Source organism: Struthio camelus, chromosome 8 (genome assembly GCF_040807025.1).
Source record: "Struthio camelus isolate bStrCam1 chromosome 8, bStrCam1.hap1, whole genome shotgun sequence".
NCBI lineage: Eukaryota > Metazoa > Chordata > Aves > Struthioniformes > Struthionidae > Struthio > Struthio camelus.
In genome coordinates, this window is record NC_090949.1 from 23,777,545 (window position 1) to 23,794,158 (window position 16,614).

General features: G+C 38.5%; 1 protein-coding gene across 2 annotated transcripts in view; it reads left to right on the forward strand.

Moving 5' to 3' along the window:
* The window catches only part of ADGRL4 (adhesion G protein-coupled receptor L4), a 78,408-nt gene extending 63,500 nt beyond the window's left edge, over positions 1–14,908 (forward strand). For both annotated transcript variants that reach the window (XM_009669036.2, XM_009669042.2), the window contains 3 exons: positions 10,808–10,899; positions 12,516–12,684; positions 13,226–14,908. In XM_009669036.2, the coding sequence (XP_009667331.1) occupies positions 10,808–10,899; positions 12,516–12,684; positions 13,226–13,288 (324 nt within the window). In that variant the 3' untranslated portion in view covers positions 13,289–14,908. The remainder of the gene's footprint in view (positions 1–10,807; positions 10,900–12,515; positions 12,685–13,225) is intronic.
* The last annotated feature ends 1,706 nt before the right edge of the window (positions 14,909–16,614 follow it).

The following is a 16,614-nucleotide window of genomic DNA, read 5'->3' on the forward strand; positions in this document are numbered from 1 at the left end:
TCAGTGCCATTTATTGAGCCCACCTCTGTAATAACAAAATATAGACTTGCTCTTTGACACTGGAACATTTCCAAAATTGCGCACCATCCAAATAATCCTGCCTGTGGCTTCTATCCAAACATCCTAGTGCTGTACAATGAGGAGATTGCTACTGTATGCTCTTCCTTGTTTTACTCCTCTAATACGTGTTTCCAGGGACCTTGAAGGAGTCTGGCTTGGATTCAGGCTCCAGTTTCTTGAAACAATTGGTAATTGTAGTGTTTGCAACTACAAAAATGGCTTATAAATGGACCCTGCAATTTGCAGAGCATTCTTGCAAACTTGACATGGAACACACAAGCCAAAAATAGCTCTTGGGAGAGCTGTCCTTAGAAAAGCCGGGTTCTTTTTGTTAAGCATTCCTGTATGGGAATGTAATGAATAACCAACTGTAAAGCAAAAATATTCTAAGAATTGCAGTGATTGATTAACCATACTGTTTTGAACTTCCCATGTATAAATGAATGGGTGAATGAATAATATATACAGATTGCAGTTGCACAGTACAAAAAAAAAAGTGACATATGAGTGATGAAAGCCGGCTAACAGTAGAGTAATGCTTTTCATTAAGGAACTGCCTGCATATTCATTAGACCTAGCCGATTACTTAAAAAATATATTCATCAGATAATTTATTTGATGAATTTTACCATTATTTGTCAAATAATTTATTCAACAAAAAAGGTAAAATTAATGGAATAGTGCATTCATCAAATCTTATTGGACAGCTCTAATACTTATTCAGTTCTGTACATTTGGGTTGATTCAGGATTAGTAATACTACTGCAATCAATGCGGAAAAATTTCCAGGCAAATCTATTACTCTGCTGTTTTCTCATATACTCACAAATTTCATGTACTTAATACCCTAATCTAGGCCATTCAAACTGAACATCTTTCTTGTAAAAAAAGTAAATATTCAAAGAGTCTAAGCAAAAGTTTTACACTTTCTCAGACTTCAATACTGAGCATGATCTGATGGTCCATTGCTACCATTAAAAAAAGAAAAAAAAAGAAGGCAGCCCCTTTGAAGTCTGTCACACCACACTGCTGTAACCAGGTACACTGTCTCTGAAGCCTTGTTCACATCATTATTGCTGTGCTTCGATACATGTTCATGTAGTTCATGTTCATGTTCGTGTTCGTGTTCATTGCTCTTACTTTCTAAGGAGTATTACTGAAAAAGTCACTTGACCTCCAGCCTCTGTCATAATGAACTTTACCACCATCTCACACTTTTTACTTAATATTTATTCTATGGAAAGTTCTTTTTTTTCCTCTGGGTTATTTGTGGTAAATGTCTAGTTATGTTTTTTAGATAGCTGTGCAAAGTATACTCTGTACTGTTTAGCGTACATTTTTCAGAAAATAAGCTGGTTTAACCATTTTTTACATCTACTCGTGTTCCTCAGTCTGCCTTTCTAGTGGAAATAAATTTCCTGCGGGGACAGCAATAGCTTTATTTTTCTTCATGAAAGAATAATAGTTCCCTTTTCACTAGCCCCTCTGTGACTTCAGTTAAAGGTGTCTACATTGCATTGCTTTTGCCATTGTGGATAAGGTGGAAATAATTAATTACACAGTGGCAGTTAAAGACTGAGTCTGCAACTTTGGTTGAAACAGATTAGTTCAAACTGCAATGTTATTCAGCAACCAACAGTACCTGCTGTGCTAAATAATCATTGAGTCTGAAAGTACTAGCTCCATTTTGTGGACAAAATCAGCCTTATTCTCCAAGCCAGAGCTTCCATACTGCCATATCAATGGATGTGGTTTCTTAGCAAGACCAGAACCTTTACGTGAAAGTAAGGTTTTTCCTTCCTTCCCCCTGCTCTTGAAAATTGTCATTAATGCCCCTGTTCCAAAGTCCCTGGAATTATTTGGAAAAAAGAGGCCATTAGTCTACCAAATGGAAATAACCTGCTCCTATGTTGTTATATAGGAATAAATAGGAACAACATAAGGCCAAAAATCCTTGTGAGATTTTCCTTACGAAGGTAAAAAAGATCAGCTTAACTAGTAGTGTTATAGGAAAAAGCATGGAAAAAGTTCTCCTTGCCCCTTCTATGCCAGCATTCCCTCGGATTCACTGAAAGGACATTTGACATGAAAAGTCAAATGTCCTCCATCGTCAAGGGTGAAGCAAGCAGAAAGAGAAGGTGAGGGAATATGGACTGGCTGCTAAAGGAGGTGAAGAGTGCACGCAGGTGCCAGCTGCCTGTGCGGATTTCCTGAGACATCCCACAGCTCCAAGCAGGTCAATGTCCCATTCAGCTGCCTTCTTTTCTAATGAGATAATACGTGCCCACTATTTTAGTGGATCCCTGTGTGTTCAGCCTCAGTGGGTTTTTTCTGGAAAGCCATAACTATCTGAATAAGTCATCTTCTTTGTTTTTATTGTTTAATGTGCTCTTAGTGATTCATTATATTGCCCTACTATGAACACACTCAGTGTAAACACTTACAATTACTCTAAATTGTTCACAGAATGGAATCCATAGATTTGCTTTAGACAGTTAACATAGACTGATGATGAGTGATGAATGTATTTTCTCACTCAAATACGCATTTTCTTCCATTCTTCTACTACTCCTTTGATTTATTTCTTGCAGGCATTTAGGGAAGTAAGTTCATATTTGCAGTAATGATTGCATGTGAATAGTCTCTCTGGAAACCTCCCTTGCTCTTTTAAAGAGCTTTTCGTGGCATTGAGAGCATGATCAGAAGCCGCACCACATGATTTTGTGACCATGTCCACAGCAGAATCATGCATACTTCTAAAAAGCAAAGGGCCAAATGCTCAGAAACATTATCTGCAGGATTTGGTAAACTGTGGAGATCATGGACAGCTTTCTCCAATCTAGTCACCCCTCCACCTGGCAAATACAGCTTGTGGTCAGACCCAACATCTCAGCATCTCAGTGATGCTGCTGGTGCTCCCTCCGTCCTGTTAGCATGTCAGAGAATATTCACTGAGGCTGGTTGCCATAGAATATAATATGCAGCTATTTTACTCCTATTTACCAGGTGAAGATACCTTGCAAAGAAACTTTAGAAGAGGCCTAACGTGTAGTGTGTACCTGGAAGTGGTGCATCACATAGCCTAATCAATGTCATTGCCATCTCCCAAGTAAATACACCTTCTCAAAAGCTTCTCAGAAAAAGAGAAGAGTATATCTAGTAATTAATTATACTGGGATCAAGATAGATCCAGATTCAAGATCAAGATTTAGCCCAGCTGGGCTAAAGTTTATGGCCAGAATCAGATACAACTCTCTATTAGCTCATCCCTCCTGCCCTTGGCTGCAGATCTGAGGTTAAATAAAGGTATTTAGGTCAGTCTGTGTTTAGCTTTGCAATCCAATGAGAAACAAGATTGAATCCAGAATGACTGAGAAGCTGTTTGCTCTGATGGAAAATATAGAAACCCCATTTATTTATTATTTATAGCTTCCTATAAATGTTCTAAAATATAAAGGAAAACTGCTTAGTTATTAAATTGAGTCTACACTAAAGCTTGAGGTATTTAAAAGAATAACTTTGAAATATTCATGTATTCATGTATAAAGAACAACTCTATGTGAAAAATATGTATTTCCTGAGACAGGGTCTGAAATAAACTCATTTAGCTATGTTTTCACTTTTAAACCAGTGAAATTATTAAAGTCATAGAATCATAAAAATCTAATCCTGTATTATTGAAAATACTTCTTCAGAAACAGCCTAAAGGGTTTTTTTTAATGTTTTTGTTACATTTTCCACTCCTAGATAAGACTGCTGTTGTATACCTAAGCGTTCGAGAAGGTGTATTCACTGAGGACATGATAATGAGATAAATCAGTCAGGAGACAAACCCAGACTGTTTGACTGCCAGCTTGTGTCCAATTTCATGCAATTAATATGGCATATATTTTCATTTTGAAGCTTAAACTGTTGTATTGTTAATAGCTTAACTCTGTTCTACCGTGACTGAAATAACAATGACCCACTGAATGTTGTCACTTCACCCTGCCATAAGCCAGACAGACAGAAAGACAGAAGGCTATTGCTCTCTATGGCAGAATTCAGACCCTCACAAGCTCATTAATTCAAACACTCATAATGAGGGTCATTGTAAAGACTGATACTGATACAGCTGCTCTGAACTTCAGACATTTTTTGAAAGAGCTAAATTCAATATGATATATGTAAAAAATTCAAGTATATGCCTAAGAGAGCAGCAGGAGAAATTTTCTCATTCTTTTTTGTGAGATCTGACATCAGCATATAGATGGTTTCATCAATTATTGAGAGAGAGACCAAGAAAGGAAAAGAGAATGATTTGGGGGCTTCATTTTTGAAGTTTGAATGTAAAGTGCTCAGACTGAATCAGAGCTAGTATGTCTGAATCTTTAGAATTAGCTGCTTCTTTCTGACACTAGCTCTCCTTTGTAACACTAGAGAGCCTTAAAAGACTCCTGTTTAAAGTGTTTTAATAACTTGAAAGCCTAGAGTGTATCTTTTACACAAAAATATTTTATGTGAAATTAGCAATTCCTTTTTCATTCTATAAATACATGTGTACTTCAAATAGCCTCAAAAACTCGATCTCATATTAAGCAATTACTTAACAGTTAAAAAAGGAATTGTGTTTAGATAGTCTGGCCTGAGAAATTCGAGGGTGTAAGAGATCCAGATCTCCCTGCTCCAGTGAATATTTAATTATTTATACAGAACGGAATAGATCCAGCAGGGCTGCTGTAGCAATACCGCTGAATAGCTGGTACAGGGGCTGGAGAAACTAAGGGCTGTATCCTAGGCTGAGTATTAAGTCTAACAGAAAAGTGTGCCCATACCTCCAACATCCCGGTGGCATTTTCAGTGTTCAGAAGTGAGTGTCCTTTCTAGCTTTAACCAGAAAAGCTGTACTGGTCAGGAAGCATTTTCTGATGAAAGTATAAGCTAAAACAATGAATGTTCAGTTATGATGTACTGAAATATTTCAACAAAAAATGTTTAGACAAAATTTTTCGGAGCACCAGTTGTGCTCATTTTACCAAATGTCCAGGTGCTAACTGAGCTAACACCATGAAAAATGGATCATCCACCTCTGTTCATTCAAATGCTTTTGTGTCTCACTTAAAAAAAAAAAAAAAAAAGGAAAGGAAAGGTTTCTGAGTTGCAAAATTTGACAGCTGTCAGCTACCTTGATGGAGTAAAATGATGGTATATCACTTCACTCAGTATCTTACAGTTTAATTGTAATTAATTATGAAAGAAACTACAACTCTTCAACATGAGTGCAAATATTTTTATTTGCAGGTAGATATTTTGCATGCTTTATAAAATTTTGTGTATTTCATACCATTCAGTGCTCAACTAAAAATAACTATCATTCTGTACCTACACAGAGAATGTTTCATGCAGTGTGAAGCACTCATATTTACTTGAGAATAGAACATTAAGTTATTCTACCAGTATGTAAAATACGTACATTTTAACGGTGGAATTAAGGACCTATTTAAAATTTAGCAGTTGCTAAGCAATGTGCTATTAGCAGAACTCCAACAGCTTGAAACATTTAGCATTTTAGGACCTACGTGCTCATTTTTATGCTATTACTTAGCTTGCAAAATACAGTTAGTGATCAACAAAGAAGTTCATAATTTGTTTAGACAATAGATGAGACTGTTTTTCAGTGCTCTTCTGGATCCTCATCTTAGGGAAAAGGAACCAGGAAATATTTTTATGTATTGATATATATGCAGTCCTATTATTTCCTTCTACAAACTGCGGAGGAATGAAAGTATACTGTGGTGGTCCCAAAACTGATAGGAGTAGAAAAGCCAAAACAGCGGTATCTTTTTTCTACCCATGCTTGTAGTTGGAGAGTTTCCGTACATTAGGGGAGCCTATACTGGCAGCATTGCTCTGCTCTGGAGCCCTGGGAGGATCCAGACAGAGGGAGAAAGGCCTCAGCAACCAAGTTTACAGGGCAGTCATCCTAACTCTGGTTAGAAGTACGTTAACACTACACACAGGTTTTCCCATGCTGCCCTAAAATACGTGTGCTGGACAGAACAGAGCTGCCATGCTAATTCCTTTGGCAAAACCTCCTTACTGTCAACAACGTGATTAGGCAAGCACCAGGAAATTTCTGTGAATTTGCAATCACTTTTTCTCTCTTATGGACAAGGGGAAATTATCCAGACCAATGCTATCCGACTTGTGGCTGTGGGCCAGATCTGATCCTAGGACTTGTACCTTTCCTGGCAACTTTATCTGTGTCTACTTTGTCTTACCCACCAAGACCACAATCATGAACACAGGAACAGTACCCTGGAGATCCCTGAAATACAACCTCAGGAAAATTTGACTATCCTCCTCTACCACTGCATACATCCACAATACATGATTAGCAAATGGTAATCTGGAGGGTGAAATCCATGACAGCATCTGTTCTTGCCTCTGAATCTCTGGAGACCGCTACACTGTATGAGTAATGCCTTTGGCTTAGTGGGGCCAGAAGTTACTCCAGTGTCCTAAATCCTCCTGGCCCTTTATACAGGTGATCTCCCAAGGAGAGGTATGCTGGACATCTACCATCTTCCTCTTAAGGTCAGTCAGAGGTGTACAAAAAAACCTAACTCATCAGGATTTGTGGCTTGCTGGAAGTCATTCTGGGTTGTACAGAAACATGAATGTAGCTGCCTATCTCTACAAAATCATGATTTCATGGGATCCTAATAATTACACTTATTTAATGTCTATTTTACTTAAACATACTTTCACTTTCCTATTATTTGCTCATAAATATACCAAAACACTTCTAGAATTTAGGAAAGCTAAAAATACTTCTACAGATACCTTTAAGGAGAAATGATTCCCTGAAAATACTATGAACGGAGACTGTTCCTATATCAGCCCTTGTCTTTAATTAACTGCTTAAAAGAAAGGAACAGAGTAATTATTAAAATTAGTCCTGTAGTGCACCTGAGCACTTTGAGTGAAACCTGACTCCAGCTGAAATCTCAAGGGGGCTGAGGCTGCTCCGCATCTTACAGAATTGGCTTGAAATGAGAAAGCCAGAGGTTTTCTTCGTGAAATAGTAAGATCTGAGTTTACTGTTTACCTCGTAGCGGTTTGGGATTGTTTGTTTAAGAAAGGGAGAATTCAATTCTGGGCTTGGAATCAATGCAATTCCCCTTTAGCCTATTAGACTTCTAGAGAACCGCCTCTCAGGACATGCAGCAGTTTCTCTAACTACTCAGCCATGTAATAACCCTGAAAACAAAGGCTCAAGACCTTACCATGTCATGCTGTAACATCATTATTCACTCAATAAAACTGTGGCTGTTCCACAACATCTCCTGCTTTAGGTTTGCCCCAAGCTGCAGAGTGACTCTGCTCATTATACAGGTAACTTCTCCCCAAAGCCGGCATGTGGCAGCAGTAGTCCCCAGGCTGGCTCTTTCTAGGCTTGTGGAAAGCCTGCCCTAAACTTTGTTTCACAGTTGCCTGCACATGTTGCTTTGTTCCAGTTTGCTGCCTCTCTGGAGACAGCTTACCTTATGTTTGTCATTTCAGTCTCATTCACCTTGCCTGTCACCTTAAGGCAGGCTTAATTATAATGTTATCAAAGGTTTATTCAACAAGATCTTAAGATTGCGCTTTAATTACAAAAACGAAAACAAAAGTTTAAAACCGAAGTAAGTATAAAACATAATATTTAGCTATCAGTTGCAGCAGGAGCCTTTTTAGATATTTCAGTATCTCTCATCCAGAACTCCCTCAGTATGTTGCAGCTGGAAGACTTGGGATCCAGGATTCCCAGTGGCTGTCTATATTTCAGATGCTTTCTATAGCCTGCTACCTCCATGTATATTCATTTGAAGCTCAGTTTTGGATAGCAATGCAAATGCCTTATGTGGTGATATCTGGGGCCAGGCACTTTGGGTGCTTTGACTTCCCTTCCCATCCATTTAAATGATATGTATGGCTCTTTGCTGATATTGTTAAAAGACCATTTCCCCTTCATTCGTATTCAGTCCAGCTGTCCAAGGTGAACTTTTTACTTTACATTCCCCAGACCTAGCTGGGGCTATTAGTACACTCATGTTAGAGAACGTGCAGGATATCAGGCAGAAAGAGAGGGTGCTAAGCCCGGGATACCTGTTAGATTGCTAGCTTTCTCCAAAGACCACGCTTCACAAATTATCCACAACAACTAGTTTTTTCACCTGGATTTGCCCATGAGTTCATGTTATTGTTTTCCCTCAAGTTTTGCTGGATTTTCACTGTCACAGGACAGTCATAAATATTTTGTTGTTTCCTATTTGAGGTCTTCCAAAATACAAAATGTGGTATCAGAGGGTTCTAGCTTAGGGTGAAAAGAAAAAAATATGGTAAATTGCCTAAAAGCTACCGTTTTGAGACACTGAACATTGTATAAAGGCAGTCTATGCACTTTGCTATAGATATATTTTATTAAAGCAGTGCTTCAAAATGGGGCAAAAACCTACTTAAGACTTTAATAAATCTTGGAAATGACCGAGTATTTCAGAAGTTAAGCTCACCCTCATTACCCTGTAACACTACCTCCTGTGAGGCTACCTGAGACATATTGTACAATAATTGTGTTCTGACAGCTGACTCCGAGAAGCCAACGTTAACCTCTCCTGTTCCCTCGATACATACAGATTATTCCCATTAGAGTGAATTGATGAATGAAAAGATCATAGTTAATGGGTATTACTTTAATGCAGAGGGCCAAATCCTAATATCCTGTACAACTGTGTAAATAGCATTTGGGCAACGGAGTCTTGCTGGAAGGGAGTGAAATGGAGACCTCTACCCCAAGGCACCAGATGTGCCCGCTGCTGGCGGTGCTTTTTGGCCTGTCCCGGCCCCACTCAACGAACCCTTGCCAGTTCTGCTGCTATCGTCTCGGCACGTGGTAACAGATGGGGTTTGGCCCCAGAGTTTTTGGCAGAGCCCACTAAGGGCAATGGGAAGACGATCACTGACACTAATGATTTTTGTTACAGGCCAGCAGAGGGAAGGTGGGCCACAGGGCTTGTGCTGTGATCTTGCTGACAATTTCTAAAGCAGGAACTGTGTGTATTCGCTATGCTCATGATACTTTGATCACATTTCGCCCTACCTTTTGCAGATTATTTTAATAAGTACATGAGGTGGGTTATGCAGATTACAGTGTATGCACTGAGTTATTTGATATATTATTCACCAACAAATATAAGATAAAAAGTAAGTCTGCATATAATTACCCACAACTGCTGACTGACTTATAATTAACTTTGAAAAATTGCTGGTTTAGGAGATACTATAGATTACAATTTTAAATACAAGGAGCTTCAGAATAGCTCTCAACGATCAGTGCAAGTACAAGGTATTCAGTGAAGGATTAATTCCCTGAACTACTAATCAGCTCTATCTCCTGTCTTATCAAATTGTAAATACATTATGCTGTATTAAAGTATGAGCATGCAGCTAATTAAAGCAGAGCCTGCATTTAATATCAGATATTCCCCCCCCCAACACGTAACAAAAATGTTCTAAGGACATACATAACAAGTTTTAACAAATTAAAGTGTTTTTTTTTTAATTGATGCTGCACTTCTGTAGCAGGCTTTTGTTTTCATTTTGGAGGGTTTTTTTTTTTTCACTAAAAAGGAGGAGGTAGGAAAACCCCACAGTCTTTCTAGAGAAACAAGTTGGGGAAGATAATAATTCTATCAGTCTACAGCCGTAAGCCCAAAGGAACCAAGCAAGGGATTACAAGCAAGGATCTACAAATAGGACCTGGAAGACATCCAGCTAGAATTTGGTTCATTTGTTAACATTTTTAATAGATGCTAATGTTAAATGCTGCAAACCAAAATAAGAAATTTTTTAAAGGCAGAAAGCAAACTGAACCTTATTGTATAAAGGATGCAATAGAAATTTAACTGAAAGATCAGTGAAGCCTATCCAAGCAAACAGAAGTTCAGAACCATAATTGAGCGTCATTTGCAAACCTGCTTCCTTTACTTGTTTTTTTTTTTTCTGTTTCAAACTCAAATGTAGTGGTGCCACTATAAGGTAGGTTTAAAAAAATTGAAATTATTCACCTATGAAACAAACATAAAATATTAGAGAGAATACCCAGCAAAGAACCTTTCAACCAAAGTTATTTTTTAAAATTTCTTTGTGTAAACCTCACAGTTTTTTGTATCACTTGAAAGTTCTCACACCCAAAAGACATCAGAGCATACGATGTTATTAATGTTATTCAGCAACAGAAGTACATTTTGTCAAGATCTACATGATACAGTATAATAGAAAATCCATAGGGGAAGGGCTTTTTTGATTTTCTCCTTTTCTCTTTTCTTTGCTCTTTTCTTTACCTCTTTTTTCTTTTTCCTCTTCTTTTCTCTTCTTTTCTTTCCTCTTTTATTAAACATCTCTACTTGAAGTAAAAATCTCAGCAGGAAATAGAAGAGATTTACCAATAAAATCAATAAACATTTGCAGACTGTTGGTGGTGATACTGTTGAGATAAGGTAGAGTTACAGCCCTGTTTGATCAATGTTTATTACAGGGCTCATATTTTTTTAATAGAAGTGGATCAGAAAGGATTTTTTTTTTCCCCTCCCGGCACTGGATTCTCTGGGTTTCATATACACAGAAACCTTATCTGACTTGTTCCTTTTAAATGTGTATCAGTTATTGAAATTCAAAAGCATACTGGTTTGAACTAGAAAAGAACATCCTTTCTTACTCCCCCCAGGTTAATTTGCTGGCTTTTGGAGTGATTATTTATAAAGTATTTCGACACACTGCAATGTTAAAGCCAGAAGTTAGTTGTTATGAAAATATAAGGTAAGTTTGCCATTTAATACAAATTCTCTTCTTCCATAAGTTTAAATACAGCTAGAGATGAATGCGATTATTCAAAAATAATGTTTTTTTTTCTTCCGGAAGATTTGTAGAAAAAGAAAGATTTTTCTGTTGTCCCATCCTTTGTATTAAATTGGGGCTAGATTTTGCAATATCTATTCCCACCGAACGATGCCTTACGCAGTAGCAGTGGGGTTGCGTGGGGAGGTGTACAAAGAATACGGACAATTAGCGGCCCCTTAGCAACAAGAGGTAAAGACTGACGAAGGCTGAAGAAGTAATTTTCCTTTCTACTTAAGCACTTTCTGTACCTCTGTGCAAGTCAAAACAGGTTTCAAAACTTGTGCCTGAACTGGGACCAAAATACTTGTGAAGTAACAAAGCGTATAGTAATACACTGATAACAAACTAAAGGTGAGTTCTTAGTGATTCACATTATTTGTGAAAAGACTACAGTAGGACATTGTACCTCTGTGGCGTTTTCAGGGGCGGGGGGGAGGTCTCTCCAAGATTTTCACTTTGCATGCTGCTATGATTTTTCCATCAACTCACTCTCTTTAAAACTGATTTATAGGGACCTTGAAAACCGTTTGTGCAGGAAAAGCTGAAGTGTACTACAGGGAACATTGAAAACAACTTACTGTTTGCGTTGCTTAGGAACACTCCTGCAGTTTCAATGCATTGCACTAAATTTATAGTTAGGATTTAGCAATTGTTTGATTGATTACTTTCTCTTATTCCTCACCCTTCGTAGCTTCATGTGGTGAGCTGGTTTTAATGAAGTTGAAAATTATTCATTTTCAGAGGAACAGTGCTAAAAATGTCTCCTGCTCAAAGGAAGTCCTGCAATGACTGGGCTAGGAATGAATAAGAAAGTAATCAGTGGTTTCATTTCCAAGACAACATGCTGTAATTTGCTCGAGTCTGTGAGCAGGGCTCTACAGCATGTTAGAAAAAAAACATAGCAAATCAGTTCATATAATTTGAAAGCATCAATACACTGACCCAGGAAATATTTAGGAGTATTTGTGTTCTAAAAACAAAAATATTTTTTTAGAGACAGAACGAATGAAAGAAACAAAGTCTAGTTTTACAATTGGCACTATCTTCTGCAGTGAACCTTCTGCAGCGTGCCTGAGAGGCAGCCTGGGAACCCTTTGATGTCATGCACATGTACTGACCTAAGAGCATACTGTACATTTTTCTGGGTTATTTTTTGAGGAGAAGAAGGGGGAGGAGGAGAAGTGGGGGGAATACTTCATAACAGACATATGTTTTTCCTTGGGGAATTACACTAACAGTAGATTTAAATCAAATCATATGGTGCTGCAGTACACCAGAGAAAACATATCTAAAGATTAAAGAAGCCAATGTTTTAAGGTCCTCCCGTTTTACCCCTGTGCTGTTCTGCAGTGATTGCGTGAGCTTACTCATGCCACAGTGTTACAGCACACCCTAAAGCACAGGCCATGCACTTGCGCTTCTCAGGCCTTTGCTGCTGAAAAAACTTGCCTATGCAGCGTTCATCATTCAAAGCAGTTAAGGACAGGAAATAGCATGTGTCTGAAAGTTGTTTGTAATGTTTCCCTCCCATCTAGGTCCTGTGCCCGAGGTGCTCTTGCTCTCCTGTTCCTTCTTGGGGCTACCTGGATCTTTGGGGTCCTCCACGTCGTCCAGGGATCAGTGGTTACTGCATATCTTTTTACAATCTTCAATGCGTTTCAAGGGATGTTCATCTTCATATTTCTTTGTGTGTTGTCTAGAAAGGTAAGTGTCCCATCCCTTGTGGGAATCGATTTAGGCAGATGGTCACACATAATGACACAAGCGGGTGCCCAGCCCTGGGGTCTGAAGTGGGAGGCTTATGGTATAAGCATTGTATCAGACTAAGTGTAGAAATCCCTGGGCCACTGACGGGGGGTGAGGAGGGTATAGAGGAAATTTTACTTTTGACTTCAGCGGAGACAGAACTTCTGCCCAGATTCTTACTGTCTCAGCTATTTTCTCTGGATTTTAAAAACAATATATGAAACAGTAAATAATGTTTTAAAAAACTGTAAAACTGATTATAGTGTCATTATCCTGACAAAATAACACAATAGGTGTAAGAAACTTACTTTCAGTCTTTGCAGTTAGAGGCAGGATTCACACTGTTCTGAGATGATACATTCTGCAGTATCCTGTCTTAAAGTCAAGAGCATCCCTGCCTTAAAAAATTAAGTGCATGGCGCAGTAGAAAATGAATTAAAACATATATAGACCTATTAATAATTCTATTTCATGTTTGAATTCAATATTTTTATTTCAGATTCAGGAAGAGTATTATAGGTTGTTCAAAAATGTTCCTTGCTGTTTTGGCTGCTTACGATAAATGGAAATAAAACCTGTACGAGCATCTCAGTGGAAGAAGGGAGCAACCTACATGATGTTGTTACGGTTATTATAGAAAAATATGGCATTGTGAAAGTATGAAATGACCCAGTGAGCAGATATATCTTTTAACTGAATAACGGTCTGGTTTTATATATACATGTGCATTCATGCAGAGCATTTATATTATGCTGTATACAAACAGTATACAAAACAAACTAGATTATTGGAAAACAAATACTAATGCAGACAAGAGACAGGAGCAAATTTCTAAAATAGTACAAGAATTTTCATTACTTAGGTTTTGTTTCTAGTATTAAAAATATCTGCAGTCCTTGAAAGAGAGATATGAGAATCCAACTGGCACAGCAGATTTTAGGAATTGCTTTGTTAGTGGGAACATGTCCATGGTCTTTTTGCAGTAATGAGCTTACATTAAGTTGTATATGGTCATCTACAGGGAATGGGTTCCATTAAAGAGTCAATAGATAAAGATCTGCTTCAGCCCAGAGTTTTGAAAACATTTCTTTTTAATTTAAAGTAGATTTAAAAAGGAATTTGTTTAATATTATTCTCTTATCACTTTGAAATATATATTTGTATATTAATCAATTCTTTATTTTTATAACTTTTAAAGAACTGTTTAGATCTAAAGAACTGATATCAGGTCTGATACAAGAATGGTGTGACAGCCATTTTGTAAGTGAAAGATTATTTTGTGAATACTTTGAAAAAGATCTGGTTCTTGTTTTATTTAATTGCCAGATTGAGATCTGCTAAATTGGCACGATGATTTTGGAGGCTCTGGAAGGAGATGCTTTCACAGGTTTGTCACTTGATAGAGACATTTAGAATCTAGACCTTTTTTCAATCAGATTAAAGCATAGCTGAAGGAATCACTTATGTAGAATACTAGTGTAAATTCAAGGTCATGTGCCTCCATTCCATGTAAAATTGCAATTACAGCAGTTTTCTCTGTTCACAGCATCTTTGAATCAAGCAGTTGTCTTCCTGCCAGGTTCCTGATTTTGAAACACTTATCCTGTGTTTAACCTTGGGAGCATATGTAGATCTACTGAAATCAAAGGGACTACTAGTGCTGCAAGTTTTGCAGGATCAGGGAATAAACATGTTGTATCAGCAGTTCCAACTTTGCCATCTTATTCACTTTAAAAGTATGCTATAATTTCATCCTTTTAGCACCTACCTTATGTGAAGTGCTGAGCAATCCACAGTCCACGTTGCCTTCTCAGGAAGTGTCTAGGATCTCAGATGAAGCCCACTATTTTTACCAGTGAGACACTGTAAATATGTAGTTGTTAATAAATTCCACTGTTGTTTTGCCTGCTGAAATAAAGCACTCTGAATTTTATTTATATTAAAGGAAACCCTTCTTTTAGTAATGGTCAAATTTATTTTGATTTTATCTTTTTTCCATATACACAAGGCTTTCATAGTATGCAGTGCAGTGACGTGCTTCATTAAGTATATTCCGTGTATCTGTCAAATTTTGGAAACCACAAATGGGTATCTTTTTCTTTTTTCTGAAAGAAATCATTGCTGTGGTCCTCTGAATGTAAAATATGTGAATAAACTGAAATGCTTAGCTTTCACATTTCAACATGTTTCCCTTCATTTAAATAAATACAGTGGTGAAGTTCTAATGGTTATATATTATTTGCCATGAATTATTTGCTGTATTTTCTTTGGGAATATGCAGATACATATTACTTAAAAGAGTATTTTTAGAAGAATATCTACTAATATATCATTTTTAATCTCCTGCAGAAACATAACCATTAGTAAGGCTGTCCAGACAAAAAAGTATCTCTAGTAACTGTGTAATGACTTCAGCATGTTCAGTGAGATTGAAAAAGTTCCTTGGAAATAAAATATATCATAAAGTGTTTAGGTTACAATAGTCTTTTTAAAGAAAGAACACCTTTTATAGAAAAACTGTGCTTTCTGGTCTCTGGGTCAGATCTTCATTGAAACTCTGCTTTCTGTACATGCAAGCATGAGTGTTCATCTTTTAATACAGCCCATAAGGAGCAGAAAAAAATTGTTTAGATTTGCTGACTTAGAGCCTGAAGGATATTGTAATTGTTTTCTGTATGCATGCAGAAATACTGAAAAGAAATAAAAGGGTTTATTTTTCACAGCCCTTAGTAACACAAGCCCGAATCTACTAGAACAAAGGGGGAATGAGAGACAATGTACAGAAAATGAAAAAAAGAGAGGTTCCAGTGGGATGCTTTTTCAATTTAAATATAGTCAAGGATAGGAAACGGTTAAGCATAGAACCTGTGCAGTTCCATTTTTTGAGGGTTTGAAGGTCCGACTCAATGAAGCCCTGAGCAACCTGGTCTCATAGCTTTGAGCAGCAAAGTGGATAAGATGACCCGCTGAGCTGCGTTCCAGCCTGAATTATTCTATGATTCTATGACTCCATGAAATATGAAATGGGAAAAATAGTAGTTGGGCATTAGGTATCATTTTCCTAGAGAGATTTGGATACATGCCTCCCCTGCGATAGGCAAGGTGCTGGAGGGCCCAGGATGGCTGTGCAGCTGGAGAGGAAAGGATGGGTATGGGCGGGGATTGAGAGCTCTGGAGGTTGTTGCGTAGCCAACGGTCTGGAAAAGGATGCTCGTCGAGGCGTCGCCTGGCGGAGCCCGGTCAGTGGTGAGAGTGCGTGGTGCCTGGCACAAGTGCTGCGAGAGCGAAAGCTAGGGAGGCCAGGCCCGATGCAGCGGAATCGGTGCCTATCGATTGGCATCGATATCGATAGCTATCGATAGAGTGCAGCTAACAGAGGCAGCCAACAGACACAGCAGTGTCTGGGCTCTGCCTGGGCCTTTTGTGGGCCTTGTTGGAAGTTGTGGAGACTTTCTGGGGACCCCCAAGGAACTAGACGGTGCTTGCTGCTAGCAGGAAGGGAGAGCTAGGCAAGGACTACTGCAGGGGGCCTTGACTTAACTTCTCCTGGGAAGTTCTAGCTAGGTGGGGCTGCTGCTAACGAGCTCTCTGGACTGCCCTGGTCAGAGGGAGTTGGGGCTTTTGTTTCAGGTGGCTCCTCATTGGGTGGGTCAAGCACCCTTGTGAGTCACTGCTAGGCAGAGGCCTATATAGCCAGAGCCAGGCCCAGAGTGCAGCCAACAGAGGCAGTGAACAGATGCAGCAGTTTGTGCAGAAGGGTGCCAGAAGGCAAAGAAGGCACCTCTCCATTTTGCACAGTGGTGTGTCCTTCCCCGGGGCATGGTCATGACACGCCGCAGAGCACGTTCCCCAGTGGCTGCGGGAGGTGCTGCATCGGCTGTGTCTGAG